This window comes from Mastacembelus armatus, chromosome 12 (assembly GCF_900324485.2).
Source record: "Mastacembelus armatus chromosome 12, fMasArm1.2, whole genome shotgun sequence".
In the NCBI taxonomy this organism is placed as follows: Eukaryota; Metazoa; Chordata; class Actinopteri; order Synbranchiformes; family Mastacembelidae; genus Mastacembelus; species Mastacembelus armatus.
In genome coordinates this window covers 16,531,439-16,551,347 of record NC_046644.1, presented here as the reverse complement: position 1 = coordinate 16,551,347, position 19,909 = coordinate 16,531,439, and the positions used below count along the sequence as shown (strand labels likewise).

The 19,909-nt window shown below is 37.3% G+C and overlaps 1 protein-coding gene across 2 annotated transcripts in view; it reads left to right on the top strand.

Annotated features, from left to right (window-relative positions):
• Positions 1 to 562: 562 nt before the first annotated feature.
• The window catches only part of lamc3 (laminin, gamma 3), an 81,147-nt gene continuing 61,800 nt past the window's right edge, over positions 563 to 19,909 (top strand). For both annotated transcript variants that reach the window (XM_026297480.1, XM_026297479.1), the window contains exons 1-2: positions 563 to 1,095; positions 7,604 to 7,908. In XM_026297480.1, coding sequence (XP_026153265.1) covers positions 708 to 1,095; positions 7,604 to 7,908 — 693 coding nt within the window. In that variant the 5' untranslated portion in view covers positions 563 to 707. The remainder of the gene's footprint in view (positions 1,096 to 7,603; positions 7,909 to 19,909) is intronic.

Here is a 19,909-nt window from a genome sequence, read left to right as displayed (position 1 = left end):
TGTTGTCTGCACCTTGAGTAGGTAACTTTTTCACTTTTGCCCTGTTTTTATAAAGAAATGGCCCCTTTAGGTCACACAAATCCCCAGAGCTAGTCCTCTTTATGGAGATGACCCGTGCCTGCTGAAATATTCCAGACAGTTTTAGCACCTCTAGTCCTCCACTGTGAACCACTAAAGTCAGCACTTACTACAGTGTCCTGCTGTGAGGCCAACTGCCAAGTACATTTATCACCATGTTGCTGATATTTTGTGCTGCTGTAATTGGTGAATGCAGGTGCTTTGGTATTCATTACCTCACTGTCCAACAGTGTAAGAATCTCACAGCCGCATTATGGAAAGATTTTAGATTTTTTCAGAATGTGTTGTTCCTGTCAAAAGAGACTCTTTGACCAATGTCTGCTTTACATGTGATGCTAATGATGGTGTGGTCCTTATGTTGACCAGCAGGTGGAGAAGTTTTATAGATCCTCCAGCCCCCACCCCTTTCCCTTCTCTGCCTGTCTCGTGTTGCCCCGATGAAAGGAATTCCTGCACAAACTTCAATACACTCCACAGAAGGAGAACATATGTTGGAGATACAGAGGCAGAACAGAGAAAGTAGAGAAGCACAGCCCACAGCCTGGACTTATTCTGTTTCTGGAATATTGTATGAGTCTGAAAGTCTGTGTGTGTGTGAAGTGTCAGTGTGAGTGTAACTACTTGTAGACATGGATACATTGTTTGCTGTGAGCTCTCTTCTCCTGGCCCTTTTACTTTGCCTGCATCTACACTCCCACCTCCTTGTCTGGGCCGCGATGGACTCCTGCTATGATGAGCGGGGAGCCCCAAGCCGTTGTATGCCCAAGTTTGAGAATATTGCCTTCAATCGCACTGTGGATGTATCAAATGTGTGCGGCTCCCCAGCTGAGGACTATTGCATGCAGACTGGCTCAACACGCTCATGCCACACCTGTGATGCATCAGACCCAGACCTGAGCCATAATGCAAGCCTCCTGACAGACTTCAACAGGAATGAGGAGCCCACATGGTGGCAGAGCCAATCCATGTACTATGGCATCCAGCACCCCAGTTCTGTCAACCTCACCCTCCACCTTGGTAAGAGCACAGCAGAACATCTTTAGTTCAGTCTGACACCCAGAGTTCAACTTGCAGTGCAGTTTGTGGTCAGGTTGAGTGGTCTCGGTTAAGTATGTGTTTTCCCTTATGGTCTCGGTTCCTGTAATGTTGTGTATAATTTCCTATTGAAAGGTTTTCATGTGCACTGCACTTGCTGTGCCCATGAATAGAATATGTGTCCTCAATAGGCTGATGGTTTCCAGCTTTAAGAACCTGGAGATGGGAATTCACAGCCACACATGTTGTTGGTTTCTAAGCGTCACCAGTTCTGCACTTATTTTCTGCATGACAAATATCCTGATACTTTACTCTGTGTACTACTTGCTGGGGAAGAAATCTTTAAGACGAAGAAGCTCTTCTTACTAACGCAGGAGTTTCATTATTCCGTCATGGCCCTGAGCTGGCTTCATACAAAACAGTTTGGCTCAGACATAGCATAAACTTGGAGTATGTGTGAGTGCATAGCCACAAGGGCATGTCAGAGAATTTGGTTGGATTTGAAGTGGATAAGGAGGACACACAGTTGCATATCTCATGCCCAGATAGCAAATGAATGATGGCCCAGTGCTGGCCCATGCTTACTTCCAGTCTGCCCACATACCACCATGGAGTATTGGTGATGAAACCATCCAAATTTGGCTGCCATAATGCAGTCACCACACGAGATGATGAGGCTTTTTTTAGGCATGATTTTGGCCAGAATGACTTGATGAGAATATAACCATGGCACACAGCCTTCACAGAAACATGTCTCCAGCATGATTTGTGCCAGACTGTGCCCACAAATCAACTTTTATGACACCATTTCAGCTTGAAATTTACATTGCACATACAATATAACAAAATCAACATTAATCCTTTGCTACAAGTGATTAATGGGTTTTACTACAGCAAATATACAACCTGCCTGTAAATGAAACAGAAACCATTTGATTTTTCCAGAGAAATTATAGGTAATAAGCAGCTGATATGTTGCAGAAAATTCCTGAGTTTGGCAGTAAGTCTATGATGCATTTGGAATTCAAACGATATAGTCACTATACTTATTTTTCAGGAAGGTAAATTTCATTAACCCCTCAGCTAGAGCCATTTTTGCATAGCCAGGGACTTGGTCAGCAGGTCTGCTGTCACTTGAAGTTATGCTAATTTTACCTTCACTTATATGAAAGTTTTACTGAACTTTTGGAAAGAAATCACCCAGAAATACACTTTACTCTAGATTTTGGAGTTTGTCGTCAAATACCTGGAATTATTACAGTTCCTGTAAGAAGAAACAAATTGCCTTTGAAAATCCTGGCTGTTACTCATTGTTTGCTATGTTTACGATAAAAGTATCTTTAAGGTTTCAAAATTTGCGTTAAGATCACACAAATGTTTTTGAGTTAAGGTTTGATGAGAGTAAAATGACAAAATTAGAAACTTAAACAATATGTAACCAAGCACCACTTTTACCAAATATGACTTTGTCAATGCTTGTAATCAAATTGTATTGCCTTCTTCTTTTCCTTTCCTTTGCACATATTTGCATTTCATTTTAAATAATTTTATGAGACCAGCTTAAGCCATTAGCTTCATTATCCCATTACTATGCTGTGAAAAACTGAAATAAGTAACAGAACATATTTGTCACCTTAACTGAATTAAATGCTGGTGATTAATGTTACACAGCATTAATACAAGTCTTTCTCTGAAATTAAATGTCCCATTTCCATTTTTGCTGAGCTGGGTTTCAGTGTGTGTGTCTGTCACAAAGGTGTTCACAAGAATTTGGGGTTGCCTGAATGACTTGTTCTGCAGCACCCACTCCCCACGTGTTTATTGAACTAAACTGAATTAATTGTTATGTAAAAAACACATTTAAGAGATTGAATTTATTCTTAATTGGAACAGAGATGCTATGAGTAAAACATCAGTTTATATGCTGCTTATCCTGTCTTGTCTTTGCTTCTATCCAAAATACTCCTGTCTGACTCTAGAATCAGCAAATAATATAATATTCTAATATTGTTTAGAAAATGTCATTGACTTTCCAATATTATGCCAATGGTACAAGCTGGCAAATCCACAATTAACCTGCACAGGCCGCAATTGCTCCTGTATTTAATCTTAAGTATGACAGAAAAATACCTATTGGCTTTCTCAACAAGTCTTGAATGATGAATCTGTTTTATAAATAAATATGTACGTAGTGATTGAAGCATGAAAATTTATTTTGAAAGAGTTGAGTCTTGCTAGAATGGAGGTAATCCATCACAGTGAGCATTATTGTTATTTTTTTCATTTTTTTCCTCGAAAGTTATGTTACTGTTTGGAAATGTTGTTGTATCTCTTCTAAAGTGCTGAAGAGAAAAGCACTTTCTTTGTGTGCTGCTAGAAAGAAGGGACATAGTGAGGCAAACCTACACAGGAATGTTTGAGCTTTAATGGCAGGGGATACATCAGGGCTTCTGAGATACGTCTCGCCCGCCGTCATATTTCCTGGAGCTGTTCTGGCCAGTTCAAATAGTAGTAAACACCAGACCTTTGTGCTACTTTTGGATGTTTCGATCAAAGAAATGTCAAAACCAAGCAACAGGGGGCAACATTTCATTCTAAAAATACAATATTAATAATAATAAGTATTATTTATATAGCACCTTTAAAAACAGGTTTACAAAGTGCTTTGACAAACACATAAACAAACAAGTAAACAGTATTAAGAAGTAAAGTAAGATATATGTGCTCAGTCAATTAGAAGCTTCTGATTAGTTGAACACACCTGGTCCAGGTAATCAGCAGTGAGTAGAGCAGGGATAGTTGGAAAACAAACAGGACAGTGACCTAGAGGAACATACTGGTAGGTTGTTCTCCCCTGATCTAAGTCTATATAGCTAGGTCACATATGACATCTTGTTAGTAAGCAGTTAACATCACTGTTTCTGGCCACTTGGAAAATGTAAGTCCACTATCTTTTTAGCTTTTTGTCTCCACATAGCCCTGAGGGAAATTTCTGCCTCTCATGGTTGCTGAATGCTAATGTTACTTACATCATGCTAATCAGTCCCTGTCCATCTGCCACTTAAGTAGCTACAGTGGGTTCATTCAAGACTTGTTGAGAAAGCCAGTAAATATATTTCTGCCATACGATTAAATAGAAGAGCAATTGTGGCCTGTGTAGGTTAATTTGTTGTGGAAAAGATGAAAACTTTGAAATGAATGATTAAATAAAGTCCAGTAGAGCAGAGTGAAGCATAATAGTCGGGTGATAATTTTCTGTGGTTAATCACCCTTGAGAAGTTTGATTCATTGTTGTTGAAATGATTGTTTATAGCCATTTAAACTAAGGTTAGAGTCACCTTAACGTTAACTTGATATAAGGTATCATTGATTTAATCATTTGAAGTTCCTGAAACCTGTGCAGTGCGTGTGTGTGTGTGTGTTTTGGCTCCGAGAAACCAGTCCAGCTCCTGTGCAAAACCAGAAATTTTCTTGATGGGTTAGATCTCCTTCGGAGGGTGAGAGTGGGTGTTCCCCATCAAAGAACTCTGCTACAAAGACGAGATGGGGACAAAATGATGACAGAAATTGAAAATGTCAGAGCTTTGCTCATAGATGAACTTTAAATCACATGCTCGGAAAGAAAGAAATGCCTTTTTCATATGGACAATAATGATTTCCAATAGTAAGTCAATAACTGAGAGTGTTTTGAGGATTTGTTGTTTATAATCTCTGCCTAGATCTTTTTCTAAAGAAATGTGCTGTTGTGGCCCTTTTTGTCTTGTGTGTAGGGATTGTTATTCTTCAAACAATCCCAGCATCCACAAGTCTGTCTCTGTCAGACTAAACTGACCGTTGCTGCTTTTTGAGTCTCAGACACTTGTTTTTCTATAATCAGATCCTCTGTATTATTCTACCTGTGCTCTGGATTTTTAAAATGTATGATTACAGGTTCATTACACACAATTTTACATAATTGAATACACTTAAATGATGTATATGTGGCATCTCTTTGGTCCTTATGAAAGCTCTGTGATCCATCTGGGTTGCTGGTGGGGGGTGCTTTCGACAGTACTGTTTTCTTGTGCCTCTCCAAACCAAACAAGCACTCTCTGAAGGCAATACAGGCAAATGCTGGGATGATAAACACGACAGTAGGATGCAGGGACACATATTGGAGCCAGGTCAGAGTGGGTCTGTGGAAGAGTAGAAAGGAAAGGGGGAGTTGGGCTGCTTCAAGGGGAGTAAACAAAACATAATAAGGAAGAAGGGGGAGAAAAAAGAAAATGCTGGGTGGTTTTGCTGGTAAGGAATTGGGGTCAGGTTTTTCCCACAAAGTCTTGGTGAAAAACACACACATTCAAAAAGCACACTGATGTCTACAGCTGGTTCTCATTCAGCTGTCAAAGAAAAGAAACATCCTGTCTTTGATGTAAAACAATGATAAAAGTCTGTCACAGTTGGCATTAGATTCTCACAAGCCAGATTATTCATGTGCATATGAGACACATTTGTCTGGAAAAAATAAGAATTCATTTTTTAAACCTTGAGATGTGACTGAGCAATAAATCCACTCATCTGTATTTGTGGATCACAAATATCTCAGCTTGGTGTAAACAGATTGGACTGCCTGCACTATTTGTGTTTAGTCTCAGTCTGACCAGACAAGAGCAGCTATGTTAAGTTGACATAGATGACGCAGACCAGATCAGACGCTGAACTTCTGTCGCTCTAAGCTCTTACTCTTAAAGCAGTCTGTGTCCCAGCAGTCATTTTATTAGTCTTTACACAACATGAACAGCAACAGCTCTATTAAATACATGAAGTATGCACTCCTGCAATAGGAGAGATCATGAATCATTAAACATTATGCTTAAAAACATACAAGTATCCTTTGCAATTAGTCTGTATTTCATCACAGGGGATATCCAAAGAATGTTTCATTTTCTGCCTCTTTTATGTTTTTTTTTCCTTCAGTCCCAGCAGGGCTGAGTTCACCTCATGCAGGGAGTAAATGAAAGCTAAATGATCTTAGGGCTCCTAAAGGAAAGATACCATTAGAGATTTCTGCAGAGACAAGAGACAAAGATGCCTGGTTCTGACTTGGCAGAGAAAAGCAACAGATGTCATTATGGCTCTACCGGAGGATGGCATCCCTCTATGAATGTGCAGAGTAGCTGAGGCTTTGTGTCTAATGATGTAGAAAAAATTCCCCAAGAGTGCAATGAAGAAGCCTGTTAAGAGAGTTGCTATATGTCACTTCTCACTCTGGTCACAGTATGACTTCAGTTTGTGTCTGCCCAGTTAATCCCTGTTCAAATTGCACAACATTTGGCTGATTCTGACTGTGTGCTCATAGTCAGGATGTATAACTGTGCAAGTCTCCCTGATATGACTCCAAGATTATTGTTTGAAATGTCCACCATGAGTAAACAATGGGAAAAATTGACACCACTCAATCAAAATGTAAGTTTTTTTTTTTTCTTTAAGATTTGTGAAAAAGATCTCAATATTCCTACAAACCTAAATAAGATCATTCCAGTTTTCCACACAGGATGTGAAAAATGTGGAAAAAAATTAATCTGATTATGCAGTATGAAAAAAAAAAAACATCCCAAAATGCATTCCTTTCTAACCGTTCCTCTTGTTTAATTAAATATTTACGCGGGAGACTCTTGCCTCCTCTTACTATGCACATTCAAATAGTACTGTACAGTCACTTCTTCTGTTACAACACAACAATTAGAGCACAACTTATTTGGATCTGCTAAATCCCCCAACACTACCTCAGATGAAAAATCTGGGGGCATATCTCCTTGTTTGCTTTGGATCATCAAGGTGCACAGACTGTGCTTTGAAACCTGTTTTCCTTCTTCACTGATTGAATTCAGATCATTGGAAACACAAATATGTTTTTCACCATGATACTGTAGCCTATACCAATAAAACTCTGACTATAGATCGGTATGTTTTATTCTGTGCCATACTCAGCCCCTCATGGCACTCATTATTGTTTTACATGTTCTATCACACACTTTTGTCTTGATCAGGTTAATTTCCTGTCACACTTCAAATGTTGCATCAGATGTATTTTACCCAGTGATTCCTCAATACATGCACTCTTACTGTTGGTGATTTTTCATTCATTGGCTGATTCTATTCAACAGTTAATATATGAAAAACTACTTTTTTGCCTTTCCCCTTTGACCTATGTTTCACTTCTGGGGCTCATTATTATTTGTATAATGAGAAAATAATCCTGGGTATTCTGGTCCTACAGGGATGACATTCATTTACCCAGCATAGAGGCATGGGAAATTAAGCCTGTCCCATATTGTTTTCCTTCTTTCTGTAACGCAATTATGTCTTTTTTTTTTTTTTCTTTGCTTCCAGGCACTGAACTTGTATTTGTCTCATGTGTAACCAGCTCTAGTCTGTAACTACAATGCATCCTAACTACTGCATTATTTTAGTTATTCCATTGAAAGCTAATAATATTTGTTCTCCACAGGGAAGGCCTTTGAGATCACCTATATACGACTGAAATTCTACACCAGCCGACCAGAGAGCTTTGCCATCTTCAAGCGTACAGAGGAGGATGGGCTCTGGTTGCCTTACCAGTACTACAGTGCCTCTTGTAGAAAGACCTATGGGAAGGATGCTAAGGGCTACATTCGCCCAGGAGATGATGAGAGGACTGCTTTATGTACAGATGAATTCAGTGATATCTCCCCCCTCACTGGAGGAAATGTGGCCTTCTCCACCCTGGAAGGGCGACCCAGTGCATACAATTTTGACCAGAGCATGGTTTTGCAGGTGAGACTGTATTTCATTGTGTATTTTGTGTTGATATCATTGGTATATTTTCACATGTTTTGGTTGGCTTTTATTGGCTCTAATTTCATCTGTTACCACTCAAAGTAAAGGTCTCTCACACCTACTTATATAATATTACAGATTTTGTCTGTAGCAAATTAAATAATTGCAAAGACATAAGAAAACACTGATTAAGTGAAAAATATCTTCAGGGAGACAAATGTTATATATATTATTGTACATTTTTATGCCTGTTTGCTGATGAATGAATGTTAGATCCTGATTGTGTTGACCTTGCCCATATTTTTTTTCCCAATAACTAAGAATGTGAAAAAAGCACTGTGTCTCAGGCTGACAGTGTCAACAGCTTTCTTCAACAGACAGTTTTCTATAGAAAATGGTCCCATAACATAGATAGATGTTTTAACAGTGCTTTGTAACCTGATTGTATTAATACATGTGGTGCTCACGGTCATCACCTCAAGCATAGCTTGGATTATAAAACTCCTGTACTCCCCAACACTTTTACCCAGACAAACATACTGAAGCTATACACATATATATGCATGCCTTCAAGCCTTTTTGCAAAGCTGCTGAAGATCTAATGTTGATTAACATTGATGAAGCCTTGAGAGGGCTGCGCTGAATTAATGGCAGCCTCTTGAGGGAGCATCTGGGAGGGGTGGGCACAGTAAAGTGTTGCTAAAAATAAGTAAATAAAGCACTTAATGTAGCCACTCCTTTCCTTTCACGGGGCTCTGCGTGTGCATGCGTGCATCTGTTCATGCATCCGCTCTGTATTGCTTCGGGGGCTGAAAAACTTTTAGACTCTTCTGTCATTAATTCCTGAGGATCTTTGCTGCCATGTGTGTGTGCATCAGTGCCTATATCTGCCATTACTGGAAACTGTATACAACCCTGCTTCCAAAACTTAACACTGGTTATAATAAATCACAATGGACTGAAATTTAAAATTAATGTAACCTTTTCCTGACAAATTCAATAATCTGGCCAATTTGAACAGAGCTCCAGGACCATCTACTGATAAATAATGATAAACATGATAAACAATCCTCATTCAGAATCTGTCTTCTTCATAAATATCATGAAGGTCTATATTGTGCTTTGTCACAGCTCCATTTTTGAGCAGATGAAACATGTATATGTGGTCTCACACATAATAGGATATGAAGTTATATTTTAAAGTGACCAGTCAAGTTACAGCAGATTACGCCATTTATAGAAATCTATACCAACATGTAGTCAATATATATATAGCTAATATTTCATTTTCTTTGGTTCAAGTTCATTTCAAGGATTCTGAGTTGTGTTTCTATACTGCTAGTTTGTTTCTAAGGATATGTATAAGGATCATTCAGAATTTATTTGCTTATTAGTAAAGGTTCCACTACCTTCATAATCTGATTCGCAGGATGTTCACTATGTATAAGCTTCCCACTGGCCAAGTGTTTTCATTTTGCATTTTTGTCTTTCAAGCTGTCCTCTTATGCTTTCTGCATAATGCTGTTTTTATTCTCTGTCTCTACAACAACAACGGACATTCCTACCCTATAGTGGGCATACATTTCACACAATACTCTTTAATTACTGTAGAGAGAGGTTTATATCACAGTGATCACTCCACAGTTATGCTCTTCTCCTGCCATGAGCAAAATGCTTCTCTAGGCAAAAAATAATGTGTTTTTGTCTGACCTTTCTCCTAAAATGTAGTCTGGAAATAGGTCTGGCTATGCAAGTGAACCACCCCTGTAAAGGAAACTGTCCTCCTCCACATCATTAAATAAGAAGAGTAAGTGTCTTTTGGAGGATATGTGGAGGATATACAGTGCACAACCATAACCCTCTCCCACTACTATGAAAGAAGCCATCTTCCAAAACTTAATAAAGTAAGAATGACAGAATTTCTGAAGAATATGTGATACTCAGCCTGCCAGTATATTTGCTGTTTACTGTATATGATTGTTATAAATCAGTTTAAAGATTATTAAGCTTAGCTATAGCAAACCCAAACCCCAATATTTCTTCCCGGCTCCCTCTTGATTTTTTGAAACCCATCTGTGAAATATGTTGTGTTTCAAATCTCTGAAAACAACATTCAATGAAAAACTGCTGAAGCCTGATACTGTGCAAAGAAATTACTTTTTGTCCACCAGTGCTGGACAGTATGAATAATGTTCCCCTAAACTAATAAATAAAGAATGAAAGTGCTTTTGTAAAGATCTAATTGAAAATAAAATCACTTTATTCATTATGGATAAAATTAAGATAAACCTTGAAATAATGACATTTACAGGAATATCGAGCACATCGGCTCGTTCTAATAATTTGTAAATAATAAGGATTTATTGCAACACCATCAACAACAACAGAAATGTGCATGCAGTGGATGTGGTTTGTGAGGTTAAGGTCCAGAGATTCCACTCTGTTTGCAAGGACAACAAAGAAAGGAGATTGAACAAAAAAAGATTTTTGTGGCTTAGCAATCTCCTCTTAACACATTCTCAGTAAAGACCTTGCCCCCCCAAAAAAAACAATGATCTTTTCTCTCCACCCCATTGTTCCTTGATTCATCCCTTTGCTTCCTGCTCAATGTGTATTACTTGGCTTCATCTTCTGCGCTACACTTTTGCATGAGAGCAGTTTTAAAGTGCCTACAAGTAAGGTAGCTGCAGCCTAATTTTCTAGTTCAGAGATTATTATACTGTCCTTTTCTGATTAATCCCTTCACACAAACTGTCTACTACTGTGCTTTCTCAGCCTCTCCATCTATCTGTTATATAATTCTGGACTCTAGCAGGCTGGGACAATGTAGCTAGAGCTTAGTTTTATAGGACATCCAGGATTCAGGACTACTGAAATTTGGTGAAGTGAGCTCTAGTTGGAAATACATGTACCATGCATTAACAGAGAGAGAACTACTTTTTCTCACCATGGAAGGATTGTGTGGTATTCAGGAATTAAAGGGACTAAAGATTATGAGAAGAACTCATGGCAAGAAACATGTTGTCTGAGAATCAACAATAGTGTTATAGGAAGGAAGTACCTTCTGGTCTGGGTGGTGAAGACTTGCCTTAATCTCTAATAACCCGTGTTCAGTTACAATTTGTAAAAAGAAGAGGAACAAAATCTATATTCTGTTAACAAACCTATTTGTTTTTGTTGTGTTTTTTTTTTTTTTTTTTGCTAGAAAACTGGATTGAAGTTTATCTCTTATTACAGTTTGTTTATTTTGACAGCTTTCCAGTTTGTTTCACACTGTCACATAATTCTGTGGAGATGGCATCTAATTCTTGTCTATGAATTCATCTTATTACATCTGTACACAGCAGAGACATTTATGATTTGACATATTAAGCAATTAGTTCTGAATTCGCTTCATGATGATAAATAATGTTGTGAAGTGCAGTGTTTTTTATATTGTCTTATAAGGTATTGTCACATGTTAGGTGTAACATGAAGTTATACAAAAAAAGCATGTTGGATGAATGTGCTATTAATGATATATTTACCAAATCATCAGTAATTTTGTGTATCAGTGTTGGTCTACAGAGGCCAGTGTTGATGATATATTGCTATGAATTTCAATACACATATTCATACCTGCCATACCTTTTAAGATAAAGATTTTCTTTGCAGGAAAAACAGTGCAACATTCAATAATTAAACTATTTTCATAACAGACAAAACATTGTATATTCATACTGTACCTCTTGAACCTAAACTTCAGTGACATCTATTGAATTAGTTTTGTTTTTTACACTTACAAGAGTAATTAAAAAGGTCTGTTTTGTTTACCTAGGAAACTCTGATTCCCAGGTGTGTCCACAGCTCCAGCTTTTAGCTGTCTCATTTTGTCTAGGTCAGTAGCATCACAGCTTTTCCAGTCTAAATAAGGAACAACAGGCACTTTTGATTTTGGTGTCTGTTCTTCTGTGATTATTCCTGCTGTTCTGCATATATGAAACCACTGTGACCAGCTGGATGTAAAAATCAATCATTCAATGGTTCAGCCAATATTTTAAAAAGTCTTTAAAAAAAAAAACTGCATATACCAGTCAGTACTGGTGTATTTCATTCATTCCTGCTATATAGATGTTTGTGTTTAGAAAGTCTTGGCTCTTCTGTAGACATCTTGTTATATTAGAACATCATGTCTTTGCTGTAAAAAAAAAAAAAAAAAATATATATATATATATATATATATATATATATGTTTACATAAATGACTACCACTAAGTGCTGAATATTTTATTTTCTGTAAGTAATTAAGATCACTATCGAATACACTAATCAAACTTCCTATATTTGAATGTGAAAACTTGTTGGATAAGAAATAATTCTGAGATAAAAAAATTGTTTTTGAGTATCAAGAAGATTATATTACTTACTATAAAATGAAATATAAACATTTAAATATTAGCCCCATAGATGTCTACTTCACCAGATTCATGAAGTGTTTAAGGATTTACATTAATATTCCTAAATATAGTGTTTAATAATAGCTGATAAACAAAATCTTTATATAATGTAGTTTAAAGTTAAAAAAAAATAATTGTGGCTTTATATGTATTGCTAAATAAACCTGAGTACTAATGGTGTTGTTGGCTGTAGTACGCTTTGGATGATATCCACCCAGTTTTTAGAGCTGTGAGGATCAATGTAAGCCAAAAATACATAGATTGGGTGGCAAATCTCCGACTGGCCAAACACCTGCTCTTCCCCTTTCTCTCTCAGCCTTCTTCTTAAACATCAACATGTGAAGACCCATAATTGACTCTGATCTGTTCTCCCATTAGAATAAAAGGCAGACCAATTGCACTATTTCTTTCATTAAATCTTTCATTCCCCCTCCATTTAAAGGCTGGTGGGACAGATGAGTGTAGTGAGCAGAGACAAAAATGCATTAGCTGTCTTGTGTGCTGCAAAAACAAAGCTGGGGGAATAGAAAAGACTGCTTTTTCAAGACAGTGAAACATCAAAATAAAAATGTGACATACTCTTAATGATGACATACTAGCTCAGACTTGAGCTATGAATATGGGCGTAACAAGTAGAAGAAAAAGGAGCACGAGTAGGAAGCAGCATGTAAAATTTTGATTCCCACAACAGCACTGTTATTGACTCTAAGACAAAGGTCATAACAAGGGGGAGAAGAGGGCAGGAAGGAGTGAAGAACATGCAAGCTATTAGTTTTCACAATACATGTAAATGAAACCCTTTACACAAACCTAGAACATTTTTTCTCCTGTACTGTAAATAGTGCATTGTATAGTTTATTTCATTTCACAAGGATAATCCTCTCCATATCATACTGCTTTCTTCCTCTCCAGAGTCTTTGTTATTAACCATGTTGTACGGGGAAGGCAATGTGATGTTCAGATCTAAAGACCACGGTCTCTGAGGACTACTTCAGTAGATTTGCCAAGCTGGCTTTACGTGCTCTTTCATAGTGTGACCTGTCATGATGTAGCCAGGTTTAAAAGCTATGTTTAGATATGGAAAAATAGAATTTGTTAAAATTAAAAAAAAACATTAAAATGCTTAAAATTTTACTTCATCAAAGGTTAAAAAGAGTTTAGTCTTTGTAAATAAGTAAATAAATATGCACTGTTATTTTTTTAAATCCATTTATTTTATTTTGAAAAGGTCTTAACATGAATTGATTTGTGTATATGCAGCCTTTGCAATTTTTTCTGGTCAATTCAATTTCAATTCAGTTTATTTGTGTAGCTCCAAATCACAGTGCAGTCATCTCAAGGCACTAAAGAGGGAGAAGTGGGAGTTAGACAGGAAGAACATAGTCCTGTGAAGGGAATTGGCGTCCTCACGAAGGGTCGGATTGATTAAGTCGTAACAGAGAGAAAAATTCGACCATATTGTTGAAAATGTTCGTAACTTGTCTGTGTGACTCTAATTGACAGTCTGCTTTAAAATATAGCTACTACATGTTTTCTGTGAGCCACTACAATTTAAAGTTCATGCCTAACTGTTCCTGTGTGTATGTGTTAGCATTCATTAGCAAAGTCAATGGTTAGCTGTATAGTAGTTAAGAGCTAACTACTTTACAGCTAACACAGTTTAGCATAAAATGAACAAATCTGTTGATCACCGGTTTAATCTGGTCTCACTGCTTCTGTTCTGTCACAGTAATATTTACTGAAAGACCTAGTTTTTGAGAGTTTAGGGTCAGGTTATTGACTCTGAATCTGTGGTTTCTACATTCTTTACTAGAGTATGTTGACATTTTTGAGTAGTAAAGAAGCATATCATCAGCATACTATTAGACAGTAGACAGTAAAACAAAGTACATCTGTACTTTGTCAGCTACACATGGATTCCCCAAGGAAAACTGTGTTATAGAAAAAATTAAGCAACATCTTGAACCACTTTAGCATCAGTTGCCTCTGTGAAAAATACAGTTTTGAAATCATAACATGACACTGTAGACAAATCTTAGTCTCAGCAGAATTTTGTGATTACATCTGTTGAAATCTTTAGATGAAACTAGTAATTTTGCTAAACAGCACATGGACAGCAGTCACTTTCACTGAGGAAGTCCATAAATTTCACATGCTCCTTAATTAAGTCAAACCCTGTTTGTGTGAATGTGATTATGTTGCCATATGCAGGTAATTTTGGATGACTGGGTGGTTTTTATATGTTTAATGTGGGATAAGGGTAGTACTGCAAATGGATAAGTGTCACTCTCTTCTATTTGTAAGTAAGCCACATGTTTTGACCTGACAGTCTCACTGTTTTGACAGGTTGAATATTAACATGACTTGAAGTATAAGAGCTACAATACTGTGTAATACTCTTCAGGTATTTTTATGCTAGACCATGAAAACAGTTAAACGCATTAGGTGACCAAAGAAAACTTTCAGTATGACATATAGTTCATTAAATCTGGACTTTTTCAACTTTTTCTAGTAAACATATTTCAGTTTCAGGGGCAGATAATGGTGTAGACACTCAAGGAATTCTTATTCCTAGAAGCCATATTTATCACATTTATAATTTTTCATAGATATAAGGATTTTGTGTCAAGGGTTAAAGCCCCAGTCTTTATATACAGATTTTTTAACAAAGCATAAAATGATATCTGTTCCTCTCTGTGGCATGTCAGTGTGCCATTTCCTCTGCATATGGCTCATACACACCTATGCATATTTCATGAGGGTTTAAACAGAAATTGCATCTTGCCTGTTTTATTAGCATTTTAATCCCTTCGCAGATTTGCCCCGCGTGCCTCAGTTGAAGGAGCACGCAGTTTCAATATAGAGCCTTCATACACTTCTTCTGTTGCTTTTAAAATATATATATTTTAAAGCTAAATCACATTGAAGAAAGGAAAAAGGGGCAGGTGTTTTTTTTTTTTTTTTTTGTCATCTATATGTCTGCATAAATGTGGTGTTATGTGTTATAGTAGTGAACTAATGTGTTGTTTGCCTTGCCAGATGATTTTTATTTGGAACAAACACTCACCTCGTAACATGGCATTTAGATGTTTTCTCTAAAGTAATGGCTTACTTCAGAGGGGGCTATGTTGTCAAGTTTGTAAAGCTCTCTTTTTCAATAATCACGCAGGAGATGAAAGCTGCTGTATGAATTCAAATTTAATTTGTTCAGCCATCCATTAAAATGGTTTGTCTGTCTCCCCTGCCACCAGTCCATCCTCTCACACTTTCTCTCTCTCTCTCTCTTTCTCTCTCTCTCTTTTCTCTCTCTCTCTCTGTATCTATCTCTCTCTGTCTCTTTCTCTAGAAAGCTGTGTGGCAAATTGGAGCTCCAGCATTGAATGACAATGAGTAAAAGGGGGAAAATACATATTGAGGGCACAGTGAACTTAAGCAATTAAATTAAAAAGTTATTAACTTTGGAATGAGGGACACTGCTCTCTTTCCCATCACTGCCTGCAGCCAGAGGCTTCAGAGTTCAAGGAAACACACTGAAACAGGATAGGGGAGACATGTAGAAAAAAAGGAGTTAGAAATTGACAGGGAGGAAAGAAATGGGAGATTTTAGAGGTGGGGGTGAAGGTTATAAGAGCCTAAGCTGAGATGTCCTCTAAAACAGTGTTTGATATTGTCAGAAACTTTCCTGAGGATAATAAGACAAATATTATACTGTTCATTTGATCATTAGACCGTTATTGTCTTAAGCAAAGGATTGGCTCATTGCCACTCTTAACACCTTTTCCTCTCCCTAAGTCAGCATCATTGTAGTATTGTAAGCCCAAATTTCAAGGGAGTGAAAATCAAAGTTAATTAAGCTTTTGCTGTGGTTTGCACAAATAATAAGTAATGGACTGACTACTAATTAACCCTAAAAAACTGCTTCCTTTCAGTGCAGTAAGTGATATTTGGGACTATGTCTGCTTTCCCTTACATAATTAGTACTGTTCTTCATAGCATAACTAATAACTCTTCCTTGTGATAATGGTCTCTGTGATAAATGGAAGAGAGTATTTGCTTTTACTGCGTGTAAGAATTTTGAAATCCTAACAATTCATTTGAAACATTTTATTATCAATATGTGTGTTAAAGCATGAATGCTGGATATTGGAAACAATAGCAGAGAAGTACCAGTGTCAAGAATTGCCCCTAATTAGTAGAGATGTGATTCTTATGAATTTTTACACATATAATCGTCAATTTACTAATCATTTATATAATAATTTGACTAAAAGGCAGGTCATGTCTGTTATATCCTTGTTTTATGTTGTAAATACTAATTTTACACATAAAAATGTAATATGTCATCAGAAAATCTAACTAGTGCAGGGTTTCTCCTGTCATTTAATAACTGTATGCCCACAAAGTATAGTAATACAATTCTTTCACTGGCAATGATTTAGTTCTATTTCGATCCATAAGGCTTCTATTGTCAGAATCTGGCAAGGCACATTTGTGAGTGCCTTGCGCAAACCAATTCTACTTTTTTGGCAAATAGAACTTTTCATTGGCAGCCATAATATTTGGCATGTTTGCATGCTTTGGGCATATTTGGCTTTCTACTTTCACAGGCTTCCTCTGCTCTGCTTGCAACATGTCTCAAGAGATAGCAGTGCCAGACATCTTAATCTTTATAGGGGCAAACTTTTGTTATGATAGAGAAATCTGTTACTCATCATAAAAAAATCAACATGCAGTAAATCATCTGACCACATTTATCTCCTGAGAAGTTAAACTATATATATATATGTATATATATATATATATATATCATTTATATATGTATATATTTTAAATGTATTAATTTATTTTGTCGTCATTTCCTCAAGCTTACTGCCCCTCATTTGCCCCAATGTGCTTCCTTGCAGCTAAGTTTCCTATTTCAAACTTCATAGCCCCTCTCATAAAATATGTATGAAAACCATGTCATGTCCAGGTAATGTAACGCAAAATGAAGAATGAGCATCTGCTTTCCCTGGCAACTGCAGTGCATAAGGGTCATTCACTGTTGTCCAAACCCCATTAGCCAGCAGAGCCATGTCAAGCAGGGGCAAAGTCGATAAGCACTGGCCGGAACAATAGCACGCCAACCAACTGCACTCCATTCTACAGCACTGTATTCAGGGTTACTACAAAATAGCAGCTTTACAGCCCTCAATAGCCAATGTACAGAACAATATGGAAATCCTTAAGTACATTCTAGCTAGAGGGAGAATGTAAAGATAAGGCTGGCAGAAGGAGAAACAGTAAAATAAATCTGCAAACTAAAGGGTGAGAGGGCATTTGGTTTAAGAATATTAAAGAACAAAGGACCAAACTGCTAATTATTATTAATAGTGTATTTTTTGATGTTGCCACTAATTGTACAATACTAAGAACTCTAAAAAGTCAATTATTCAATTGTACTGACCATAAGTCCAGCAGTCATGCTGACACCACCCATGTAAGGGTTACATCCATCAGGAACATGTGTAGCTTATTCACACCAGATGTTCCAATAAAGAGCTGTTTGATGCCACCGCGGTATGTTTCTTGGAACTGCAGACAGAGACCACACAGGTGGTCTGAAGTTTCCTTTGGAACAAGAGGATGGGTGTCAAGCTGACAGAACAAGAAAAGCCATAAGAAGCATTTATTTAAAACACATTTAAGTTCTGAACTTTTACTGCAGTTCTGCTCAGGCTATTTTAGGCTGTGAGAAATCATGAAAGGTACCAGTGAAGCGAGTGTCATATTTGTCTTATTTCCTGCTACTAACCAATTAAGTCTTTTTTTTTTCTTACTTACTGAACACAAATGTAGTGCACCCAAACTGAGAGCCCAAGAACTAGTGACCTGTGAATGGCACTGCAGCAAACAGCAGGAGGCGATACCGCCACCTCAATCAGATGCTGTATTGTCAGACTCTCTTTGATCATGAACAGACCCTGCAGAGTTAACACATCGGCTCTGTGAGCCCTTTGTATTGGACAGACTCCCCTGATCACAACCAGCCATAAATCCCTTTAAACCATCCCTTTAGCAGCTGAACATATGTTCACAGATATGACCTGAAACTAACTAACTGGTTGATCCATCATCAAGGGATCTGGTGCCTCAAAATTCTGATTGTTCATAATAGTAATAATAATACTAATAATTCAGAAACCAAACATTATAAACATATTCATGTTTACTACACAAAGTAAAACTACAATGTTTTACCTGTTGAAGCAAAAGAATGGAAATATTCTTACATTTGCTCAGTGCTCATTAGGTACTATATGAACTATATGTGTTTTAAAGGACTATAGTTCTACTAATTTCATAGTTTCCAGTGTTTTTTGTTTCTTTCTCTACAGAATAAAAATAAATTTGCAGACATTTAAATCTTGCTTGAGATGAATAATCTATGAAAGGTGACTGATTAAGATGCTGTCATTATAGGATAATGCAGCTGTCAGCAGAGACTGAAGGTTTTCTGGATTGTAATCTCATATACTGTGACCCAAGATTTCCCAATCAGCTACAAAAGAACAACTTCTTTTTATTCAGCTTTGTTTTTCTTTCTCTACCACAACGTCCTAGTTTGCTTATTGCTTGGCAATGAAAAAAGCAAAAAGTGAGCACTACAAATTAGCAGCCAATGAAAAAGTATCCATAAATGCACCATTTAATTTCCAAAGGGGTCCCCGCTTTCAGCTGCGTTTCCACATTAACAGTGGTAACTTTAAAAAAAAAAACACCATTTGTACACTGTGATGAATTGTCTTTCTCAAGGAAGTTAGCTGAAATCAATAGAAATCAGGACCATGAGCCTAACAGCTTTGTGAGGCTGTACTCAGGCACACCAGCTGGCACACACTGGCATGCTAATATTCTCACTATGACAATGCAAACATACTGATGTTAAGCTGATGTTATTCCGGCATGCTAACATGCTAACATTTGCTAACTAGCACCAAACACAAAGTACAGCTGAATCTGATGGGGGGGCTATAACTGCATGTTATCCTTATTCTGGTGCTAAGGGAAAAAGTCAGTAAAATTAGTCTCTGGGGATCATTAATATCTGTACAAAATGTCCATCATCTAAGTTGGGAGTGACCAGCCTTGGCCCTCGAGAGCTATCCCTGCCCTTCCAGGTAATTAGCAGTGGACAGGACAGGCATAGTTGGAAAACAAGCAGGACAGTAGCACCTCAAGACCAGAGTCTGCCACACCTGATCTGGACCCATGCTGGCCAAGATATGGTGTGGCGTATATTTTACAATTTACAAATTATAACAAGATAAAGTGTAAGTAGAGCCTGTACTTAACAGACTAAAATTGGCTTAACCTGGTTCTATCCAATAGGTGTTGCCTGGGTGTTAAAACTACAAACTATAATGCCACAGAAAAGCATGAATGAAAGAACTCATCACATTTTTAATCTGAAGCCCATCTGCTCAATTGTCCTGCTCTGCCATTGCTGCACTTCAAAGATACCTCTGGGGAGAAGCTTCAAAACTTATAGCATTACAGTTGTTTTCAGGAGTGTTAAAGTC